At 42.9% G+C, this 26,042-nt stretch overlaps 1 protein-coding gene and 1 long non-coding RNA gene across 2 annotated transcripts; both read left to right on the top strand.

Annotated features, from left to right (window-relative positions):
• Positions 1-68: 68 nt before the first annotated feature.
• LOC149268109 (uncharacterized) lies at positions 69-1,270 on the top strand (the record flags this gene model as incomplete). Its single annotated transcript, XM_089473424.1, has 1 exon — positions 69-1,270. A coding segment is annotated over one exon (1,107 nt), but the record flags the coding sequence as incomplete, so codon positions are not given.
• A 9,629-nt stretch (positions 1,271-10,899) lies between these two features.
• LOC149268108 (uncharacterized) lies at positions 10,900-13,509 on the top strand. Its single transcript, XR_016271046.1, has 3 exons — positions 10,900-10,985; positions 11,061-13,355; positions 13,410-13,509. It is a non-coding gene; the product is annotated as an uncharacterized LOC149268108 (long non-coding RNA).
• Positions 13,510-26,042: the final 12,533 nt, after the last annotated feature.

Below are 26,042 nucleotides of genomic sequence, written 5' to 3'. Positions count from 1 at the left end.
CCCCTTGTTCTTACTAATATTACGAGTAAAACACCCCACAGCACAACTGAGCGGCAGCCTCGACGTAACCGCTGGGCGGCCCAATTGGCACAGAAGGAGGAGGCGGAAGCTGCCGTAGAACGACAGAGGAAGGCGGCCCACAAGGCGGAGAGGAGAAGGCAACAGCTGGCGGCGCACCTTACGCAGCAGTTGGTCAGCCACCAGAGTCGGCACTACCCAGTGGTGACCGCAGAACGTCAGCAGCTTTTGGGCCCGGTGTCCGGCTAGCAGGGGAAGAGCGGGTGGACCACATCCCGCATTACCGACACCCGTCGGACGTAGCGTTGCTTGAAGAGGTGTACCTGGCCGTGTTATTGGACCGGGCACTGCCGGAGTCATCCAAGGTCACGCCCAACACCAACGCCCCAGCCATTACCTTCAACGAAGTTGACACCACTGAAACCATCACCACATCCCAGGCCCCCACCACAACCCTCATCGAAGTTACCTCCGACAACCCCGCCGAAGCCAGCAGAGACATTAACCCCACCACTAACCCCACCGAAGTTAACTCCGCCAACCCCACCGAAGCCAGCAGAGCCATTACTCCATCCACACCCACACCCGCAGTCTCAGCCTCGTCCAGTTCGTGCACCCCACCCCCATTTCAAGGCGTGACTCCTACATGGACCCTGTCCGACGATAGCGGCTGGGACGATGAGGCGGAAACAGAGCGCCGGCAGAGCTCCCCTGAGGAGAACGACGAGGACCAGCGAGCCACCCCACTCCGCCTACCCCAAACCTTGCTAGACGACCCGGGCAGCCGTGTGGGGGAGGGCTACCATGTCCATCGACGGCGGCGAGAGAAGACAGAGCAGAACCCACCACCGGAGGAGGGCACCTCCCAAGTCCCTAGGACACCCGGGCGCACGCTACCAACCCAGGGCCACTGGGTAGCCACGCCCGCAGGATGGCGGACCACCGAGACCACCCTGCCATACGATCTCGTGGCGCACGTGGAACGAGAGATCCAGGAACCGGCCCCGAAGCGCATCCATTACGCCAGGACATTTGACGGGCAGCGCTACCGGATCTGCCGGTATCGCACCGGACCACCAGCCATACTGCGGCTTGGGGAAGCAGCGACGCCAACGGACCCGCAAAACTCCCCCTGGGGGGGGGGGGGGGGGGTGTGATGAATCACATTTTTCCCCAGCCCCGACCCCGAGAAAACTGTTCCCTTAATCCTTTTTTCACCCCGATCTCAATAAAATAGCAAAGATAAAGAAAATATGTTTATTTGGAACAAGTCAGGTACACCCGTCGTAGTAATAGCACAGGGTAGTTTACATAGCAACGGCAGCAAAAAACGACAAAACGGACGCGGACAGAATACGATTTTGGAAATCTAACGGCATCTCTCTCGCCGCCGCTGACGCATTGACAATTAAGAGAAAAAAATGAGTAATGCGCGCAGCCGAAACGATTAAGAGCGAAAGCGTCGCTTAAACCAAGGCAACGCTCTCTCTAAGCGCATAGATGCAGCGACGCCGCCGCCGATAGAAGCGAAGGCTTTGAATAGCAAAGAACAAAGAGCGCAGAGCGAGATCAAGAGCAAAAAAAGGTCGGCTTAAACATAACGAATATCAATGCAATGCTCTCTCTCAGCGCATAGATGCAGCGACGCCGCCGCCGGCAGAAGCGAAAGCTCTAAGCAGCAAGGCTTAGCGCTAATTGCCGAAAATTAATGCGATCACTTATCTTTTGACCCTTGGAGCTGACGGACACATACGGACAAGAAAAATAATTACATCATGGACAGTGACGCGGACAGGGCTCGCCGGTAAGCCGACAGGAATTACATTCTCGTGTGTTATTTTTGTTTTATGTGTGCGCTGTTCTTTTCTTGTTTTATAATTTTATAAAGTGCCTTATAGTGGGGAACAATAGTGAGCTAGCGAAATTAGAGTTAAGTTTTTTTAATGAAAAAAAAAAAATAAATAAATAAATAAAAATAAATGAAATAAATCGCGAAATCGAAAACAATAGACAAATTCGTGAATTAATTGAAGTGATTAACTAGTGGACTTTTGTGAAAACGAGTCGTCGCGTTTGGGAGGCCGTGGCCGACGGCGGTTGCAAGAAGGACTTTGAGCGTTATATGCCAAAGACTGGAATGCGAGCCGCCGGCTTACTGCCTTCCCTGACTCGGTGACTCGTGCCTCACCGTAGCCTGCCGGGACTGCACAATCTGGTCACGAGCGTTATACGCTATAGCCAGATTGCGGTGGTCTCCGGTTTGGGTACGCGTTGAGAGGAGGAGTGCCGTGTGTGTCGTTATGAGAAAAGTGGCCACTCAGGGGGTTCGGTGCAGCGGAGTCGCGCCGAAGACTCTGAGCGTTATATGCCGGAGTCTGACGTGAGAAGCCGCGTGCATCCAAATCTCACAGTAGCCTGGCGAGAGTTACACAGCCGGGCTCTGAGCGTCATATGCCAGAGCCGGATTGGCAATGATGGTCAGTGTGGCTACCCTCGTGAGTAGTTGGTTTGCTGCGTCGTCGATTGTGGGTGTTGCCACCTCTGGGCTCGGTGCAGCGGAATCGCGCCGAAGGCTCGGAGCGTTATACGCCAGAGCCTGACGCAAGAGACCGGCTGCACCCAGTGATTTTCACGTAGTCTGGCGAGAATTGTAGCGACCGGCTCCGAGCGTTATGCGCCAGGGCCGGATTGCGACAATGGCCAGCCGGATTACGCATCGAGATTCGAAAGGTAGCCTTTATTGTCGTGCACGAGGTTGGCCATTCAGGGGGTTCGGTGCAGCGGAGTCGCGGCACACCAGCACAGAGCGGGTGCAATGCGACGCGGCGCCGAGCGTTATACGCGCGCGTCACGTCGAGGTGGCCGGGCATCGCACGTTTCGCCCAGCACTGTGTGTTATACACCAGGGCTGGGTCGTAGTGGTGGTCGGCGTGACCGCGAGAGGGGCATGTGTGTCATAGTTACCCCGCTTCTGAGCGTTATACGCTAGAGCGGGACTGTATTCGCCTCCGTTCTCAGTTTTACGTTATCAAGTTGTCAAGCTTTCTTTTTGTTAACCAATTTCAAGTTTTCTCGCGCCCCAATCGCGGGTAGTTCAGCGAGAACAGGAAACAGCAAGAATATTTAGTGAATATAGAGGACATAAGGCGTAAATAAAGTAAGGATATGTATAATTGGAGGAATTTGCGTGTTTATTCATATCTGGTTTGTTAACTAATTCCCCAGTTTACTAATCATAACCACAGTAACACAACTAACCGGTAGTTTGAACGAGCTCACGACCAGGTTGTACGCCAGAAAGTTAAAACTCTGGCAGTACAACCGCGTGGTCTTGAGCGAACGCCGGCCGTTCCTCGATCCGCGGTCTACCAATCGTAGTGGCCCCACTAACGTTCCACAGCACGCCTTCGCAACTTCCCCCCCCCCCCCCCCCCCCTCTCCCATTTTTCTAACTCAATACGTCCCGTATCAACTTACAAATTTCTTGTAAGCTATGGCCCTGGGCAGACTGAGACTCTGACCCCGGCTGGAAAATAATGTAACCTTACAGAGAACATAACGAAATGCAGTAAGCAAAACAAAAACGAAAATCTCCGCCAAATAATGGATCTTTTTCTTGCAGTTTTCTTTTGTCCGATTTGGCGTTGAAGCTCAAAATAGGACTTGTTCGTTTTTTAAAATAAAAAAATGTTGCCATTTGAAATTAAAAAAAAATTTTTTTTTGTTTTAGGGGGCTAATACATAATAGATTTAAGAAAAATGTGAAATCGGTAAAAAGTTAACTTACAGTTAAAAGACTGAGAGATGCACCCCGGCCGCAGAAATAACTTCTTTACAAGTGGCGCCCGAGCAGGGACTCGAGATTGTTGAGCGAGAATTCTTTCTGGGATTAAAGCCCCGTTGGAAAGAACTCCATAAGGCACCAGAAAATTTGGAAAAAAAAAAGAATGGCCGCTGACACAGCGAAATGGCGACCATGAGGCTCAAAATTCATAAGACCGCACCAGAGAAAATAGCACGTGACGGCACCGTTAGGGACAGAGTGACGGGGAGACAGAGAGAGAGAGAGAGAGAGAGAGAGAGAGAGAGAGAGAGAGACAATGACAGAGCAGCCGAACCGAACGCACAACTCGGCACCGAAGACACGAGGTCAACGACGGGTATAAAGGAAGCGAGCGCAACTCATCGAGAGACACTCTTCTACCAACCACCGACGGGCACACACCTCAGCGGAGGAATTCAACAGAGACACTCTTCTACCAACCACCGACGGGCACACACCTCAGCGGAGGAATTCAACAGAGACACTCTTCTACCAACCACCGACGGGCACACACCTCAGCGGAGGAATTCAACAGAGACACTCTTCTACCAACCACCGACGGGCACACACCTCAGTGGAGGAATTCAACAGAGACACTCTTCTACCAACCACCGACGGGCACACACCTCAGCGGAGGAATTCAACAGAGACACTCTTCTACCAACCACCGACGGACATCGTCGTGGGATATTCAAGGAATTCATTGTGTCATCGTGGGATATTCAAGTATTTACTGGATTCATCGTCGTAGGTGAATCATCGTGGAATATTCAAGAATTCATCGTCAGGGGATATTCATAGCGGGATATTCAAGGTTTTACTGGATTCATCGTCGTAGGAGAATCGTCGTGGGATATTCAAAGATTTCACTGGATTCATCGTCGTAGGAGTATCATCGGGGGATATTCAAAGAGTTTACTGGACTTATCGTCGTGGTACAGCCGAAATATTAACACCGTGGGAAATAGGCTACATTCACACCAACATCGTAAAGCGCCTAGCGTCGAGGGGATCATTAAAACTATCGTCAAGGGCTTTTAGTCAAAACCACGGGGGAATTTCATCGTTAAGATCTAGGCGAATAAAAACAAGCAATGAAGGGCAATACAGGCTGGGTCAGTTATAGGCGAAAGGCAGAGCTGGAGGCCATTCTCATCGAACTGGGACTGGAACCACATGGTCTCGTGGACGAGCTGCGGCGGCGACTAACCGCATATATCAATAGGGATGATCTCAGCGAGGAGGTGCAACAGAGGCTGGATTACTGGGCCGAGAGTTACGGCAACCGGCCGTCCCCGGACTCACGACCACCCAGCCCCAACCCCCCAAAAGACGAAAAGCAGGCAGAGGTCGAGTCAGACCGGCTGAGCGGGCCTACCCAGCTCCGCATTCCGCCCGTGGAAAACCCTCGGACACGACTGACCATAGTATCAACACCCGCGAACACCATAGGTCCAGTCAGAGGAGATGACCCACTACCCCGGCAAATAGTGCAACCGCGAAAATGGGGGGTGACATTCAATGGCCGCACCGACCCGTTACGTTTCATCGAGCAATTGGAGGAGCGCGCAGTAGGCCACCAGGTGGATGTCAGCTATTTGCCGAGAGCGATGCCAGAGTTATTAACTGAGCGGGCCGAGGATTGGCTGAGGGGAAGCGGACTCTGAGGTGCGACATGGGAAACCTTTAAAAGCGAATTTCTGCAATTCTTTCTCCCGCCGCGGTATTTCAAACGCCTTGGAGACGAAATACGGGCCCGGATGCAGCGCGTAGGCAAACCGTTTCAGGACTACCTCATTGCTTTGCGAGTGATGATGCAGCGGGCAGGACTGACGGACGCCGAACAATTGGAGCGAGCATACGACAACATGTTACCCACGTACCAACTGTACATGAAGCGCGATGAATGCCGGACAATGACAGAACTGACACGACTGGCCGTTACCTACGAAGAGTTACGAGAGTTGGAAGGACAAAGAGAATCGTCCAGGAATCGACAACCCGTAACTATCGCGCCACGGGGACATGTTAATCCTTTCCGGAACACCCCGAATCACACCACCGCAGCCCCGGAAAACAACGCGATTAATCGATCCATGACCCACGAGAATGAGGTACCAATAGACGTACGGAGAGCGTGTCGTCGATGCGGAGAAATAGGCCATTTTTCTAGGGAATGCCGCAGAGCCCAAGTATTCTTCTGTTGGGACTGTGGCCAGAGAGGGATCATGACGCGGGATTGCTGCCGAAGAGCCACACCGGGAAACGAATCCCGTCTCCGTCCATCAGGGGATGTGGCGGAGACGAGCCGGCCCGTTCCCCAGAACCAGAAGAACTAATCCAAATACAGAAGGGTCGAATCGTCGCGACGGTGGTGGTTAATGGGCACCGACTGGATGGCACCATCGACACAGGGGCGACGAGGAGTTTCGTCGGAGCGGAAACGGCAAGGAGGTGGGAATTGATGGAGGTAGCCGGGGGTGTTGGTATCCGAGTAGCTTTAGCGGACGGGACGTCACGCGAAGTCGACCGCACCGTTAGAGCGGACATAAAACTGGGAACTCGGAGAGTCACGATCCCGGTGCTCATCTTGCCGACGCTGGTGGACGAACTAATCCTGGGGATGGACTTTTTGGCAGCTATGCAGACCACTATCCAGTGCGGGGAACATCGCGCGATTATTAAAGAAGGGACTCAGACGACGCCGGCGATCCACCGTGGAGTCTCTTTTCGGCCCACACCGATGGGGAATCAACTTGACGACATTCCGACAACCCACGTCACCCAGGCGGGACGGAATGAAGAGCCCGAGAGCGAAGGCCAGGCGGCAAGTATCCCGATGGCGAGGAAAAGGGAAGTCTACCAACCAAATCCAGAGAACACACCCACCGGCCAGGAAGTGGAGAACCCACTCGGGAATAATCCAGATGTGGTAGCATTTTTGACGGAAGAGCTCGATCGATTCTATGACCTCAAAGGGACCACTCACATCGCGGAGCATAGGATAACTATGAAAGATGATCGGCCCATCAAACAACGCTACTATCCGAAGAATCCAGCCATGCAAAAGATCATCAACGAACAGATAGATGAGTTGCTGGCCCAGGATTGTATCGAACCATCACGGAGTCCCCACAGTGCGCCGATAGTATTGGTACGAAAGAAGAACAATAAATGGCGTATGTGCGTGGACTATAGACAACTAAATGAGCGGTCCATTCCCGATGCATATCCACTCCCCAGAATGACGCATATCCTGGAAAAACTACGGCACGCGAAGTATATATCAACGCTGGACTTAAAGAATGGCTATTGGCAGATCCCGATGGCCAAGGAGAGTCGGGAATGTACGGCATTTACAGTACCAGGACGAGGGCTTTTCCACTGGAAAGTAATGCCATTCGGGTTACATTCCGCTCCAGCCACCTTCCAACGCGCCCTGGACAGTATCATCGGGCCCGAAATGGAACCATACGCATTCGCCTATCTGGATGACATCGTGGTGGTGGCCGCGACCCTGGAGGAGCACATGCGAGTCTTGAGAGAAGTATTCCGCCGTCACCGTGAGGCTAACCTGAGGCTCAACCCCGACAAATGCGCGTTCTTCAGGAAAAGTATTACCTATCTGGGCCACGTAATCAGTGACCGGGGAATCCACACCGATCCAGATAAAATCGTAGCTGTGCAGAATTTGAAGCCACCCACCACCGTGAAAGAGCTTCGACAGTGCGTCGGACTCGCATCATGGTACCGGCGGTTCGTCCCAAACTTCGCCGATGTGGTACAGCCCATGACCGCACTCCTGAAAAAGGGTCGCAAGTGGGAATGGGGCACCCCGCAACAAGCAGCGTTCGAGGACTTGAAACGGAAATTGACAGAAGCACCAGTATTGGCATGTCCGGATTTCAACAAGCGTTTCACCCTACAAACAGACGCTAGCGATCATGGTTTGGGAGCCGTGCTGACACAAGAGGAGGATGGACAGGAAAGGGTGGTGGCATATGCCAGTCGACGACTAGCCCCACCAGAAGTAAACTATACCACCACTGAGAAGGAATGCCTCGCTATCGTCTGGGCCATTCGGAAACTGCGTTGTTACCTGGAGGGATACGAGTTCACAGTAGTAACGGATCATCTGGCCCTGAAGTGGTTGAACTCAATCGAGGACCCGTCGGGCAGGATAGCCAGGTGGGCCCTGGAGCTACAACAGTACCGCTTCGAAGTATGCTACCGCCGAGGGAAACAGAACGTCGTGGCCGACGCCCTGTCCCGGCAACCTGTTGTGACGCTCAGCCTCACCAAGGAGGAGACCCCCCACTGCCAATGGTGGACTCGGATGATGGCCCAGGTCAAGAGCAACCCCGAGCTTGTTCCGCTACGCAGGGCAACCTCTGCCACATTGGAACAAGCCCTGCGGGAAAGAATTGTGAGTCACTTCGGAGTCCCGAGGATCTTGGTATGCGACAACGGGACACAGTTCACTAGTAAAGCTTTCAAGGATTTCACACGGCGGGCCGGTATTGAGCTACAACATACCGCACCATACAGCCCGAACCAGAATCCAACACTTTATTGCGTGCTTCTGAACCGTTTTCACCTAGGCATCCTAGTGGAATCAAGCTCGAATTATTTATCTGGTAACCGTGAACCAATATTTTATGAATTGTTGGTGACATCGGATACCATGGATATGTACTCAAATATAAAGAAAAAGTTGTTTCACAAAATGAGCGAAATTTTTCTGAATTTATGTAATAGTTGCAAGAAATGGCGGTTAAAATGACGTGAAATTTATTTAAAAGATCTTCGCTGAAATTGGTAATAGATGCTAGTAGTTTAGGATTAGCAAAAGCTCTCCTCGCAGTATTACCATCATTGCTATTGCCGCTTCCATTCTGCTTTGGCATGCTTACACGTAGACCCATTTCGTTCCAAAAGTTTTCTTGAACATATTTTTTCCGTTTGCTTATTTCAGTCTTATCATCACCTTTTATATGCCATTTTTGTATTTCTATTTTATATGATATATTCAAGACAAATTCGAAAAACCGGATCCAGGCATGCAGTGGACTTACTCCAAACTGCAACGCTCCAGGCTTTGGTATAAAAAATTCTGAACTAAAATCTTTTATTTCCAATATTTTTGTTGGAGTGACACCGCAGATTGGACAACATTGAGTGGATTTAGTTGCAGTTAAAACGTTTAGCACTTTGCCATCAATAAGGGTCATGTGCATTTCATAGGTAACTGTTATATCACGCCTTTCGTTCAATTTGTAAACAAAAGGTTTAAGATTATTAATTTGCGAATCTAAACTGTTTTTTCCATCATTATGTGGGCTGTAGTTTCTTTTACTACTTCTATTTTCAGAGGTCTGCAAAATCGTATGGACTGTGGTGTTCTATTGTTCCATATGTTGTGATTAAAAGTGTCTATAATTCGTATCGGTATAACAGAAGTTACAAAAATGGAGTGATCTAAAAGCTGTTCGCCAGGTGTTTCAGTAGCGAACTTTTGCTTATATATAGAATGACCAGTTGAACCATCAAATCCATAGCTGCATATTAGTTTGATTTCAGAACTGTTTGGAAACTGATTTAAAACATCAGCTTGCATTTTAATTATTCTGTGCGCAGTGTGATCCAAAAGGTTTTGTAATGATACTTCGGCCGCCGTTTCCGTTACTTTTATATCCGCAGGACGGCATTGTAATTTAGATTCCATTACTTCCCTATAGGTTGGATAAATGTTACTGTGGTGACTTTTATTCATAAGTCTATTGTTCACGTATTGCTGTTTTGTTAGTGAATTTTCCAGGAGGTAAGCCAAAGCTTCATCGGGTGTTAGTGGAATGGGTTTTTGTATATCAAACAGTGTTCTCGATTCCGAATTTGGGAATTTGGGTGTCGTTAATGTTTTTTTAAGAACAAAAGCCGCGTCTTTCCTGCATTCTTTCTTTGCAGCGACTGCTGCAGCATGTACAAGAAGATTTGTATCACAATTATTTTCACTTGCAAGCTCGGACTCCAATTTTCTTTTTAATCTTGTACCTGCATTCATGTAGGATAAGGTTGGGCGTCCCGTTTGCTGTGGGGTCTTGCAGTTTTCATTAATAGTAATTGATATTTTCGACGCCAGCCATACAGTATGCTTAGACATGAACCGTTCAAGCATATAGTTACATTTGGGTAGATATCTATGAATGTAACTATTAAAATTACTGATTTTTTTATCTATTTCTTTCTTTATCTCATATTCTATATTGTTTTTATTTATATTGGTGTAAATCCAATCCGATACCGATTGAATTTGCCGGTTGTTGCTGCGCCATATATCAATAAGTTCGTTGTTACTAAACACGAACGTGCCTATAAATTAACAAAATGTGAGAAAAGGGGGACGAACGGGGATGAGTTTTTGGTTTCCCATGAACGACAAGACTCACAAGTACAATCTGGACCAATTAGTTGCTTTCAGCATGGAACAGCTTATTAGTTATATTCCACGAAACACGGAGAACGCATGTTAATTTTCTAAGAAAATACACATAAATTGAACGTTACACAAAACAAAAATTCACAAACTATACATAAAATGAAACATTACATTAGATAGTGCATACCTGGAAGTTCACTTTCCATATTTAAGTTTAATTTTCTGGATTAAATTTACGCGTGTGGCAGAACACAAAGCAATAGATGATTTTTGCGCCAATTTGTGTTCAATAATCAGCTGATCGATAGTTCACTTTTAAAAGCTCTCATAAAGCTTTCGTTTCACTTCTAAAGCTTTTTTTTATCATTTTCATAATGTATGATGAATTTACTTTAAGACAAAACAAAAATTTTAACGATTCCACTATGGGCAAAAATACCGATAGTGCGGCATAAACCTAATTTTTTTTTTATCTCGAATCCGCATTTTTTTTTTTTTATCTCATTAAGGATATTCCAATAGACATAAAAACAATTTTTATAAAATTTTGGGGACTTCCTAATGTTTTAAGCTTCGTCAAAGTCAGCTGATTCAGGGTTGCATGGTGAATGGCAAAAAGTGCGCCAAATAATTCTCAGCTGTCGACGTAAAAAAACTATTGCAATTAAAATTTACAAACCAATTTAACTATGGAAAATCTTCTTAAAGGTATGCTTAACAGAATGTATTAAAAGATTTTGTGCTACTTGTGATTTATTGTGTAATCGTCCAATGTGTTGCTAGTTGTATTTTCAGCCGTAACCTTAAAAATATTTGTGTGTTTCGTGGAAGATAACTTATAATGTTAGAGTGTGTGTTTCAATGTTTAAGTAGCAAGGTATTCAGTAAACATTCCTTAATCAAATGCTATAAAGGGTTTTTGCTCCTTTTTGCTCCATTTGGCGAAATATCGTATGTTGCAGATACATACGAGATTAGCAATTCAATGTTGCTAGAAGCTTGGAGCAGCAACAATAGGCAAGAAAGCGCTGTCAGAAACTACATTTTGGAAAATTTAAACAGCGAATATATATCTGAAGTGCAACTTGACATTATTAAAGAGAAAGTCCATAATTTGACGTCGTATATGAAATATAATTTGAAAAAATGTAATCGAAATATGAATCGATTTAAACAAAAACATTCTCTTTGGCTAGCTTCTAGTGCTAAGTTTAAAATACACCGTCATGACAACAATAATAATATGGGAGGTCGGAAGAGCTTAAACTATAATGAAGCGGGATCCCGATTAAGGAGGAAATTAGCTTCTGAGCTTGCCGAAGAGAGCAAAAACGCAACACCCCTTTTGGTACATGCTGCTTTGATTTCATCAAAAAAATCAAAAGAAACCGAAAAAACTTATCTGTTACAAAAAGCTATGAGCAATGAGAATGTGTGGGAAGCAGAAAATAAGAATTCATCCATTGCAGTAGTACCTATAACTGCTGAGGCGGCATTAGCATTTTTAATGGAAAATGGGTTGTCCAAACAACAATATATCAACATAAAAACATTAAATAAAATGCATGGATGTGACATTTATCCTCCCTATTCAGAGCTTAGCGAACTTAAATTGAAATGTAGACCAAAAGAAATCTCCTATTCTGAAACCAAAGTGGAAGTTTCATTACAAAATTTGTTAGATCTTACAGTTGATCGGATTCTTTCCATGCAGCAAGAAGTACTAGAAATTTTTGGCCCAACTCATTGCTCATTAATTTTGAGCTACGGCTTTGATGGCTCAACAGGACAGAGTATATATAAACAGAGATTTGAACAAGATAATATTGATGGCATAGACCAATCATTGTTTGTGACGACTATAATTCCTTTGAAATTAATAGATACTAGAAATCAAATAATTTGGATGAATAATACTCCGCAATCAGTTAGATTCTGCCGACCGCTGAAAATTCAATTTATTAAAGAAACCACAGATCTAATTTTAAAAGAAAAATATAATTTGGATATTCAAATTAAAAATCTTAAAAACTATATTTATACTAACAAGCAAAATAACGTAATTGTTGAATATAAGCCCTACATGACGCTAATAGACGGAAAAGTCTTGAATGTTTTGACTAAAACCAATTCATGTCAATCATGCCCGCTATGCGGTGCTAAGCCAACACAATTGCTTAATACTACTGACTTTAACTCAAGTATATTCAATGTTAGTTCTAAAAATCTTAAATATGGAGTAAGCCCTTTACAAGCGTGGATTCGTTTTCTGGAGTTTGTTCTGAGAATATCTTATAGAATTGATGTAAAAATATGGCGCGTCAAGGGATCTGACAAAGAAAAGGTGTCATTACGTAAAAATTATATACAAAAACGAATGTGGAATGAAATGGGTTTAAATGTTGACAAACCCAAGCAAAATGGAAGCTGCAACAGTAATGACGGCAATACTGCAAGGAGAGCATTTGCCGAATTCGAACTTTTTTCTTCCATTTTAAATTTCAATGCTGAAATACTTAAGAACTTTTATATTATTTTGATTACAATCTCTTGTGAGCATAAAGTGGACTCTGTCAAATTCAAAGCTTTTTGTAATGAAACATTTAAAATGTATATATCTACATACTCCTGGTATCCAATGTCTCCAACAGTTCACAAAGTTTTAGTGCACGGTCACCAAATAATGGATAGTTGTATTCTTCCAGTTGGAGTTTTAGGAGAAAATGCATCCGAAGCACGCAATAAATTATATAAAAAAGACAGATTATCGCATGCCAGAAAATGCAGCCGATTGGATACTATAACTGACGTATTCAATAGAGCATTAGATTCTTCAGATCCGCTACTCTCATCGCTTAACTTAAAAGAAAGAAAAAATAGCAACAAGAAAAATATGCTCCCACGAGAAGTTATCGCCCTTCTCGAAGAACCCGATGTTTATGCTTCACAATCATTAGATAACAAAGATGATCAATCTGAGAATGAAGAAGAGGAAGAAGAACAGAATGTAATCTCTTCTGAACTGGACGGCATCGAATTGGAAGAAGAAAATGAAGACTATTAGAAACTAATTAACAGGTATTATAGAAAATGAATCCTACGAATAATATCATATCCTATGTTTGCTTTCAGATTTGCGAATCGCGAATATATATGTAGTAAATTATTTATTTACTTATTTTTGAATTTATTTATAGTGTTTATTAACTTAAAATATATAATATTTATGAAATTGCTTGCAATCGTTTCGATATTCATCGGTAAATTAATCACATGTATGGGGACAAGGGGAGGGCGTGGCTCAAACTTAAAAAAAAAAACCGAAATTTTGTATTAATATTAGCAACGTATGTGCAAAATTTCAAGGCTCTATCTTTAAAGTTGCAGTTAATGCCTCACTATCGGTATTTTTGCCCATAGTGGATTCATTAACATCGAAAAATAGACTTTATGCCAAAAAAAAACGAAATCTGGACCATAGTGCACTGTATGATGGGCCATACAAGGTCGTCAGCTTCGTAGCCACGAACATCGTACGACTGCAACGGCCAGGCACAAGACAGCGGAGGACGGCCAACGTGGCCGATCTAAAGGAGCTCCACGGAGTCCCCGGAGACGCGGAGAACCCGGATACGAACGCCAGGATAGCTTAAGGGGCGGGAAACTACTTATCTTGTATTAATCTTAAGACACACGAGCTAGGCACAAGGCACTATGGGCAGACATTAGGCGAAGCACAGGCAGTAGGTAGCAGTTTTCCCTTGTTCCTACTAATATTACGGTTAAAACACCCCACAGCACAACTGAGCGGCAGCCTCGACGTACGCGCTGGAGGGACGGCAACCGCTGGGCGGCCCAATTGACACAGGAAGAGGAGGCGGCAACTGCCGAAGAACGACGGAGGGAGGCAGCCCACAGAGCGGAGAGGAGGAGGCAACAGCTGGCGGCACACATCACACAGCAATGGGTCAGCCACCACAATCGGCACTACTCGGTGGTGACCGCGGAGCGCCAGCAAGCCCGTCGCGAAGCTCAGCGAGCAAGGGCAGCAGCATTTGGACCCGGTGTGCGGCTAGCGGGGGAAGAGCGGGTAGACCACATCCCGCATTACTGACGTCCGTCGGACGTGGCGCTGCTGGAAGAAGTTTACCTGGCCGTATTATTGGATCGAGCACGGCCGGAGTCATCTAAGGATACGCCCAACACCACATCCCCAGCCCCTACCACCACTCTCATCGACGATATCCTCGACAGCCCCGCCGAAGCCAGCAAGGACCGGACCCCCAACCCAACCCCCATCGACGTTATCCCCGACAGCCCCGCCGAAGCCAGCAAGGACCGGACCACCAACGCAACCCCCACCGAAGTTATCTCCGCCGACCCCGCCGAATCCAGCAGAGCCATTAATCCACCCACACCCACACCCGCAGCCTCCGCCTCGTCCGACGACAGCGGCTGGGACGATGAGGCGGAAGCAGAGCGCCGGCAGAGCTCCCCTGAGGAGAATGACGAGGACCAGCGAGCCACCCCCTCCGCCTACCCCAGACCTTGCTAGACGACCCGGGTAGTCGTGTGGGGGAGGGCTACCATGTCCATCGGCGGCGGCGAGAGAAGGCCGAGCAGGATCCACCACTGGAGGAGGGCACCTCCGAGCCCCCTAGGACACCCGGGCGTGCGCTACCACCTCAGGGCCTCTGGGTAGCCACACCCGCGGGATGGCGGACCACCGAGACCACCCTACCATACGATCTCGTGGCGCACGTGGAACGAGAAATCCAGGAGCCGGCTCCGAAGCGCATCCATTACGCCAGGACATTTGATGGGCAGCGCTACCGGATCTGCCGTTATTGCACCGGACCACCAGCCATACGGCGGCTAGGGGAAGCAGCGACGCCAATGGAACCGCAGAACGCCCCCTCGGCAACAAAGGGGGGGTGTGATGAATCACATTTTTCCCCAACCCCGACCCCGAGAAAACTGTCCCCTTAACCCTCTTTCCACCCCGATCTCAATAAATAGCAAAGATTAAGAAAACATGTTATTTGAAACAAGTAGTTTACATAGCAACGGCAGCAGGGAAAAAAAAAAGAAAACGACAAAACGGACGCGGACAGAAGGCGATTTTTGGAAATCTAACGGCGTATCTCTCTCATTGCCGCTGACGCATTGACAAATTAAGAGAAAATGAGTAACGCGCGCAGCCAAACGATTAAGAGAGAAAGCGTCGCTTAAACATAACTAATACCAGTGCAACGCTCTCTCAGCGCATAGATGCAGCGACGCCACCGCCGACAGAAGTGAAAGCTTCAAATAGCAAAGAACAAAGGGCGCAGAGCGAGAGCGAAAGCGTCGCTTAAACATAACTAATACCGACGCAACGATCCCTCTCAGCGCATAGACGCAGCGACGCCGCCGCCGACAGAAGCGAAGGCTTCAAACAAGCAAAGAACAACGAGCGCCGAGCGAGATCAAGAGAAGAAGAAAAAAAGCGCGGCTGCAACATAACGACGACCAATGCAATGCTCTCTCTCAGCGCATAGATGCAGCGACGCCGCCGCCGGCAGAAGCGAAAGCTCTAAGCAGCAAGGCTTAGCGCTAATTGCCGAAAATTAATGCGATCACTTATCTTTTGACCCTTGGAGCTGACGGACGTATACGGACAAGAAAACTAGACCATGGACAGTGACGCGGACAGGGCTCGCCGGTAAGCCGACGGGAATTACATTCTCGTGCATTATTATACCCTGAACCCATTGAAAATGGGAAATCAGGGTATAATGGTTTTGTTGAAATGTATGTAACAGGGAGAAGGAGGCGTGGCAGACCCCACAAAGTATATATATTCTTGATCAGGGTGACGAGCTGAGTTGATTTGGCCCTGTCCGTCTGTCTGTCCGTCTGTCCGTCTGTCCGTCCGTCCGTCTGTCCGTCTGTCCGTATGTATGAACGCGTCGATTTCAGAAGATATAAGAGCTAGAGACTTCAAATTTCTTTTAAAATGTCCGTAATTACAGCGCGCATATCAAGTTTATCATTAAAAATCGATAACTCATCCCGATCTTTTTTTATCGATAAAAAACCTTATCGAAAACCAGTTATAAAATTATATCTTCTACACCTTTATTGCTAGAGTCTCCAAATTTTTAATGTATGCTTATATGCAATTTATACAATTTCGGTTTTTGTTAAAATTTACCCCCCACCTCTAAATTCACCCCCTTACCCTCACTTTTGTAAAACGCGTATTTCAAATACTAGAGACTTGTGCTTTGGCAATTACATGCATATTCATGTTATAATCATAATCTGAAAGTTTCATGAAGATCGTACGTCCATAAAAAAAGTTATTAAACAATTAAGTTCTCATAGTAAGCGCACACTGCAGCCCATGCGTGTTTATGCGTGGGTGCTTGTGTGTGTATGTGTTTGTGTATGTGTGTGTATGTGTGTGTGTATGCGTTTGTGTGAGTATGCGTGTGTGTTTGTGTATGTGTGTCTGTATGCGTGTGTGTGTATGTGTGCCTGTGTGTGCGTACGTGCCTGTCTGTGTGTGTGTGTGCCTGTTTCTTGTGTAAGCTAAAAGTCGCGAAAAATTATTGAAATATCTATTGCTCCAAGGGTTCAGGGGATCTCGTAGTCGAGCAGTCTCGACTAGAGCTTTCTTACTTGTTTTTTTTTTATGTGTGCGCTGTTCTTTTCTTGTCGAATAATTTTACAAAGTGCCGTGTAGTGGGGGACAGTGGTGAGTTAGGGAAGTTAGAGTTAAGTTTCTTTTTTTTTCTTTAATGAATAAAAATAATGAATCTGAATAAAGTTAATAGATCGCGAAACCGAAACAATAGACCAATTCGTGTACTGAGTGAAGTGATTAATTAGTGGACGTTTGGTGAAAACGAGCCGTCGCGTTTGGGAGGCCGCGGCCGACGGCGGTGGCAAGAAGGACTTTGAGCGTCATATGCCAAAGACTGGAATGCGAGCCGCCGGCTCGCTGCCTTCCCTGACGCGGTGACTCGCGTCTCACCGTAGCCTGCCGGGACTGCACAATCTGGTCACAAGCGTTATGCGCTAAAGCCAGATTGTGGTGGTCTCCGGTTTGGGTACGCGTTGAGAGGAGGAGTGCCGTGTGTGTCGTTATGAGAAAAGTGGCCACTCAGGGGGGTTCAGTGCAGCGGAGTCGCGCCGAAGACTCTGGGCGTTATATGCCGGAGTCTGACGTGAGAAGCCGCGTGCACCCAAATCTCACCGTAGCCTGGCGAGAGTTGCACAACCCGGCTCTGAGCGTCATATGCCAGAGTCGGATTGGCAATGATGGTCTTGTGTTATACGCTAGAGCGGGATTGTATTCGCCACCGTTCTCGGTTACGATACTAAGTTGCCGAGTTTTTCTTCTTTAGTTAACCAACTTCAAGTTTTCTCGTGCCCCAATCATGGATAGTTCAGCCATCGTGGCTCACTATCCGGCCTCAACTCTCCAGTCTCGGCAGATTACAAATATTCTTGTAAATGACTCTGGGGAAGACTGAGAGATGCACCCCGGCCGCAGAAATAACTTCTTTACAATTTATTCAATAGACATTCAGGCAGAGGAATTTACATCTTATAGCTACCAAAAGAATAATTTAGAGAAAGAAAAGAATAATAATAATAATTCAGATGAGTTTGTTAACTCATGTGCCACAGAACAGCAGAATAAAATCGCCCAGAATGAAAGTGACGAGGAAGTAGATTTGCAAAATCTTTTGTGCTCTGATAGCAATCTAAAAAATCAACTGTGGCAAGATTTAAGCGTTGCTAGGTCTTCTTTTTGTGAAAAGTGTTTAAAAAGAGAGCAAAATATATTATAGGAACAAATATTATGATATGGGACCTCAAAAATGTTCAGAAACAATTCCTTAAGTTAATGAAAAGAAACATTTCTCATCGAATTAGAAAGGTAAAAAAGTATGTTAATGTCTTCACGACAATTAACAATTTACCTCATGTTTCTGAACAATCAAAAGTGTTATGTAAAAAGCTTTTGAAAAATAATCATATCTATGATAGTGCTGAAAGGGCAATTGCCCAAAATATTAATTTTAATTCAGCTAGGACATATGATTATCTTAGGGATAATCAGCTCGTGGCAAAACATACTGACCTTAGAAATAAAGTGGAGGAGAATATTGGACTATCGCAAGCATTGGGGCTTAATGTCAATGCCATTGATTACGATCCGATACGAATGAGAAAATTATATGAAATTGAAACTAAAAATTTGACGCGCTTATGTCCGAAATTGACTCCAAAACATGTCAGTCCGAATTGTTTTGAGAAAATGAAAGTCAAATTTGCCACCCAAGCTTTTAGGCACAGTGTAGCTGCTGCGATACGCACAGTTGTAGATTCAGGCGGGTTTACTGATTGTAAAGATAGTGATCTTGCAACAGCTATCTTTATTGATTTCGATTTTCGATTGTTTAAACAGTCATGTACTATTTGATAGTATAGATGCGCACTTAGGAAAAACAATAATGTCCATGAGTATCTTCAGGAAATAAGAGATTATTTTCATGACCTGAAGTATCCATAAAAAGTATATTGTATTGATGGGATGATTATTACAATCTCATCTATAATTGCTTTAGCGGAAAATATTTGGAATGACAGCAGTGATACTTTTTTTGTTGCCACATCCAAACTAAACCAAGACCCTTTAGAAAATTGATTTTATTTAATTAGAATTAGACCAACCAAAATTAACCCAACAGTTTTTGAATTTAATTCTATAATATCTAAAATGCTTTCAATGAAAATTTTGAAATCTGCTTCTATATCTGGTAATTGTATTAGCTAATTAGCTAATATAATAAAGGATAGCGGATCTAACCTATCAGTATTTCATGAGCAGTGTGCCACGAATTCATCTGTAGATCAAAAACCTTTAGATCCAAATATTGAGGTTGAATTATCATTAGATGCAACCATAACAAATATTGAAAATATTTTTATGAAAATGCATTACGATATTTTGCTGGGTATCTTCACTACAAATTACTACAAAAAACTGAATGCGAAGTTTGTGCAAATCTTCTAAAATCATCAGACGAAGTGCAGTGTTCTTCTGAGTATTTGATACTCAATACAAATTTTCATTATATAAATAGATTTCTTAAATTGAAGGCCCTTTCTGACCATTTTTACAATTTGATAAAGCTGCATTTCGAGACATTTAGGACAATTTTCGAAAAGAAACCATACATCGCTCGCATTAAAGGGAAAATTGTTCTGCACTGCATGCACGCTAAAGCAAAATCATCTTTAGATAAGGAATGGTTTTCCCCCACCCATCCTTGCTGCCAACATCGAAAATTTATTATTAATCAGTTTGTTTTAATTCTAATTAGAAACAAGTAAGAGCAATAGCTATTTCAATAATTTTTCGCGTCTTTCAGCTTACACAAGAAACACGCACACACACACACACACACACACAAGCATAAACACGCATGGGCGCAGTGTGCGCTTACTATGAGAACTTAATTGTTTAATAAATTGTTTTGTGGACATACGATCTTCATGAAACTTTCAGATTATGATTATAACATGGATATGCATGTACTTGCCAAAGTCTGCCACAAGTCTCTAGTATTTGAAATACGCTTTTTACAAAAGTGAGGGTGAGGGGGTGAATTTATGGGTGGGGGGTAAATTTTAACAAAAACCGAAATTGTATAAATTGCATATAAGCATACATTAAAAATTTGGAGACTCTAGCAATAAAGGTGTAGAAGATATAATTTAATAACTGGTTTTAGATAAGGTTTTTTATCGATAAAAAAGATCGGGATGAGTTATCGATTTTTAATGATCAACTCGATATCCGCGCTGTAATTACGGACATTTAAAAAAAAATTGAAGTCTCTAGCCTTTATATCTTCTGAAATCGACGCGTTCATAGATACGGACAGACGGACGGACGGACAGGGCTCATCGCGCTGATGAAGAATATATATACTTTGTGGGGTCTGCCACGCCTCCTTCTGCCTGTTACATACATTTCAACAAAACCATTATACCCTGATTTACCATCGAAAATGGGTTCAGGGTATAAAAAAGGCATGCATACTCGTGTATACCATAGGCAGTACAAGTTTATCATATTTTTTTTCGATAACTCATCCCATAACTTTTTTATCGAGAATAATCGAAAAATTGATTTTGTTTTTTTAGCCTAATTTGAACACTTTTAGACCTGGAGACTTCAAATTTGCGTTGTATATAAAGTTAATGGATAAAAACATTTTGTAATATACAGATTTGGGATACCCCAATTTGTAAAAAACGCATTTAAAGTACAAGAGACTTGTGCTTTGGAATATACACACATTTTAACCATATGACTACGCTCTGAAAGTTTCATTGAGATAGTTTAACTGCAACAGAAATTATTTAACAAATAAATTCTCATAATATAGCCCACACTGCAGCGCAGTCGTTGCTTACTGCGCAGTTAGCAGAGCGCTTGCCTATGTGCCTGCTGACGTTAATATACATATATATGAATCAGCCAAAATTATTCGTAGTTTGGTCAATAAAGTAAATCAGTTCAGTCTTTAAAAAATGCCCTTTAGGTAGCACTATGAATTTCAAATGAAGCCCTTTTTTATGACCTGTTGCTTCTTTTCAAAGGGCTAGTATGTAGCGAAAATATGTCCCATACACGCCCCTTTACCTCTTATACTGCTTATGACTGTTGCGTTTATGAATGAAATATGTACATACTTTTTATACTCATATTCACTTTTATGGCAATGTAATATACTTTATTATCCGTTTTTTGTCAAACGGATGATGGGATTCGTTTTTTTTTTTGAGACCACGCTTAACCTAAATTTGTTGACCGATTTACCAGTTTCATTCACTCCCCCTTTAGTAATAATTAAACTGTGAACAAGTGAATAACGCTAAAACTGTAACCTGTAAGGAAAAGTGAATGTGATAGTTTTTTCAGCTGTGTACATTGTGAAAAGTTCTTTTCGGATATCAAATAGTGCGTTGCGACTTTTACATGTTTAACATTTACTACATTGTATGTAAGTCAACTTTTAAAAGAATATATAAAAATCTTTTAACATATTTTCGTAACAGTCTTTTTTAAGACTTTGTTGACTTATTATTATTATTATTTTACTAATATCATTTAAAAGAAAGGAAAACTAAAAACGAACAAACATTTATATATTTTTAAAAATTTCACTCACTTAGATTATTTACATTCATTTACATTTAAGCTATATTTACTATTTTTTTTTTAACATAAAAACATCAATTAATTTAATTTGACTAACTTAATTTACTTACCTTTCCACTATATTTACTATATATTATTATAAATTTGTAAAGATGCCAAGAACTAGGAGAATTTCAGCTGCAGCTAGATCACAGAAGAAAAGAGCTACATAGTAATCAAATGAATAGGTCAAATGCAGATAATTTAGATAGGGAAAGGGAATATAACATACTTTCGCAAAGAGAGTGTAGGGAAAATTTAGATTATCGTCAAGCTGAGCAGCTTAACAATAGTGAGCGTCGTCATACTCGTAGGAATAATTTGCCAATTAGGGAGCTAGAACAAATTGCCAACACTTCGCGTCGATCAATACGTAGGCAAGATCCTGAGTACAGGGCGATAGAGCAGTTACATAATACTGCACTGCACTCTTAAAGCAGACAAAATTTAGGTCGAAGACTCCTAGAAAGGTCAAGAAACAGGCTGTTACGGTCTCGTGTTAGACATAACGCTACTCGGCGAATTATAGAACAAGCTCGAAATACAAGTGCAAGGCGAAGTGCGCGATTGCAAGCCCGTCAAGAGGCATTTGATACTAATAGAAATGTGTCCCAACGAGTTAGACAGTTTAGGAATATAATAGAAAATAGAATAGAAGAAAATCGACGAAATGCTATCCGTAATACCCAGGCTCGCGCAGAAATTCTAACAGAGGATAGGGAATTTCGAAGGTCAAATAATAGTTTATCTGAATGCATAAACAATTATAATATACTTGTTAAGCAGGGTCCAGATCAGGTTTGCGTTTGCTGTAAAGGCTTGTGGTTTCCACACCAAGTCGTCAAAATTAGTAGAGATTTTGTTGAAAGTAAATGTAGTGTTGAAGACAGTGAATATATTTTAAGTTTATCTTCAATTTTTCCCGCTTCAAATAATAAATACACTTTTTGCAAAACATGTAGTGCAAGTGTAAAATTGGGCAAAAAACCAAAGTCAGCTATTTCGAATGGTCTAGATTTTCCAGCGCTACCTAAATGCTTTAAGGATCTAACTCCATTAGAAGAAAGACTTATTGCTCCCCGCCTTCCATTCATGATAATCAAGTCATTAGGGTATTAAAGGGTATTAGGGTATGGTCGCCAAACGGCAATTAAAGGAGCTGTGGTTAATGTACCCATCCAATTACTCTCAATGAGCAGTGGATATCCTCATTTTCTTCCGATACCGTGCCATTTGTAGCATCAACTGATGATAGAGACTTAGTTTCACAACTTCTAGACAAATCAAGCTGGTGTACAAGGGCAAAATGATTTTCAAGAGGAATTGTTAAATTCTGGAGGCCAGGAAACATTACTAGAAAACATTCCTGTTGAAAATGTTGCGCTGCAGAGAATTGTTATCGCCACCTGGGGAAGGTCAACGACCTTTAGATATGATTCAGGATAGTGATTCTGAAGAGCTATCTTTCCCCACAATCTTTGCTGGAATTAAAAGAAAATGTACGAGAGTTTTACAACTATTGTCAGGTCTGAACTTAGAAACTTTGATAGAAGAGGCTGTAGGAGTGATAAATTATTTATTAACTATAAAAAGTTGGAAATGATAAATATTAGAAATAACACTTTCATTTGCTTACGAAAGCATAGCGCAAATCGAGGTATTTCTGCTGCAACTGCTCTCAATGAGGACCATTTAAATAATTTAATTCGCCACGATGATGGATATAGGGTATTAAAGGGTATTAGAACATCTCCTGTTCATTGGGAAGCGGAAAAAAAGAAAGTTATGGCGATGATAAGGCAGTTTGGTCTGCCGACATTTTTCATAACTTTTTCAGCAGCTGAGACGCGATGGACAGAATTGTTAGTTTTATTGTCTAAAAATGTAGACTGTTTAATAATATCTGAAGAGCAAACAGCTAATTTAAGTTTTGAGGATAGAGCTCGTCTCATTAGGTCTGACCCGGTTACTTGCGCTAGATATTTTGATTTTCGCTATAGGCAGGTTTTAAAATTAATGAATATGGAGAGTGGTATTTTCGGTCGCCACTACGTCATTAGATTTTACTGGCGGGTTGAGTTTCAGCAGAGAGGCTCTCCCCACATTCATGGAATGTTTTGGCTGAAAGATGCCCCTAAGTTTGAATTGACTAATGAGTTAAGCATTCCTCCTGTAAAGAGTTTTGTTGATCAGTTTATTACAACTGAAGTAAATAACCCAAATGTGGCTCCATTTTTGGAAAACCAAATCCACAATCACGGGCACTCATGTAGGCGAGAAGTTAGATCACAAAAGATATGTAGATTTGGGATACTATACCCACCTATGCCTCAAACTAAAATTATTTTTCCATTAGAGGAAAATATTCCAAAACCATCGGCAAAATTTTGAAAAAATCCAGTGCATATTAGAATATCCATTTGATCGTGCCACTATTGATTTACTTTGCGATTTCAACAGATTTTTGGCTCATGACCAACTTAACCTCTCCTATGAATGCTATATAAATGCACTTCGGTCGACGTTAAAAAAACCAAAAATATTTTTAAAACGATCATTTGCAGCTAAAAAGCTAAACGCTTATAATAGTACCTTGCTCCAATTACAAAGAGCAAATATTGACATTCAATTTATCTTAGACCCCTACGCCTGCTGCAGCTATGTTGTAAATTATATTAACAAGTCCCAGAGGGGTATTTCCAATTTGTTGCGTGAAGCAGTCAGTGAGATTAGCAGGGGAAATGTTACTATTAAACAAAAGTTGCAGCACATAGGTCATAAGTTTATTTCGGGCACTGAAATATCGGGCCAAGAAGCTGTTTACTGCTGTTTGGGTATGCATTTATCTGAAAGCAGTAACGCTGAAGTCTATATTAATACTTCGCTACCAGAACATCGGGTTAGAATACTTAAGTCTAGGCAACAGTTGCAAAATTTGCCCGATGATTCAACTGATATATTTTTATTGGGTCTTATAGAACATTATGTTCAACGATCTGACGTTCTAGAAAATGTATGCTTAGCTGATTTTGCGGCTTTTTATACATTTAGCAAGCAACAAACTGGAGCTCGACAAAATAGGCATGATTTGTACAATATAATCTTGATATACCCAGTATTTCACAAACACCAAATCTCATGCTACGCGATGGAAGTGGCTTTCTTAGAAAAAGACAAAGTCCAAGCATAATTAGATATAGAAGATATAATATAAATACTGATAGATGTAATTACTTTAGAGAGGGCGTAATTTTATACTTTCCGTGGAGAAATGAGCACATAGAGTTAGTTATGAGAGATTGCGAAACGTTTTGTTGTCAAAACCTGGAGACAGTCAATATCAATCGTAACAAGTACAATTCGTTAGATGATACCGAATTAAAAAATGCTCTTGAAAATGTAGCTCAGGACAAAAATGAGGAAACATTTGAAAATCAAGTCGTAGACGACAGATTTAGAGTATTGGGATTGCCCGAAATTAATCCAGAATTAAATGTTCTAAACATTAATGAAAGTGATGAAAGTACCGACATAGGAGATAATAATGTACGGGTCATTAAACTTCCATATATTTTACCCATGTTTTGCACAATGCCAAAAAACAATTCTGTGTTTTATGAATTTGTTGGAGGTGGTGCAGGTGTCGGAAAAAGTCGGCTTATATCAGATATATATCAGTCATTATCAGTAATGTACAATAGCAAGCCAGGCAATCATCCAACAAATAAAATTATACTGTATGCGCCTACAGGAAAAGCTGCGTTTGGGATAGGCGGATCAACCACTCCATGTTTTCACTTCCAGTTAATCAATCTGGTTCAAGTTTAAGACCCTTAAGTCATGATCTAGTGAATACATTACATTCAAGGTTGATAGACCTCAAAATTATTATTGTTGATGAAATTTCAATGGTGGGGTCAAAAATGTTTTCTCAGTTAGATTCACGACTAAGGCAGATTTTCAAAAATACGTCTCCTTTTTGTGGTATTTCTATAATGGTTTTCGGTGATTTACGACAACTTTCACCAGTAGGTGATCGTTGGATTTTTGAGTCCAATTCGAATGATCTCTACAGTTCAATTTATGCTTCATCCCTATGGGACCTTTTCAAATATTATGAACTTACAGAAATTATGAGGCAACGGGAAGACCGATCTTTCGCAACTGCTTTGAATAATATGGCATCGGGAACCATGAAAACCGATGATATTAGTTTAGTTCGCTCTCGCATATGTCAGCCAGCAGAGGTGCCCGATGATGCAATTCATTTATTTAACTTTAACGCAGCGACTGATAACTTTAATATTACAAAGCTCAATATGATTCCGACTGATCAATTTTTTTCTACCGCTGTTGATTTTGTAAAAGCATCACATTTCACAAAATAGGCAAATAATTCTAGACGCCGTCAGTAGTTTTAGGTGCTCGGAAACACAGGGATTGTGTATGTCTCTTTATTTAAAAACCACTGCAAAATATATGATTACAGTAAATAA

This window comes from Drosophila arizonae, chromosome X (genome assembly GCF_054131065.1).
Source record: "Drosophila arizonae isolate 15081-1271.41 chromosome X, UAZ_ARI_1.0, whole genome shotgun sequence".
In the NCBI taxonomy this organism is placed as follows: Eukaryota; Metazoa; Arthropoda; class Insecta; order Diptera; family Drosophilidae; genus Drosophila; species Drosophila arizonae.
The sequence above is the reverse complement of the archived record's forward strand: the minus strand, read 5'-3'. Positions and strand labels throughout refer to the sequence as shown.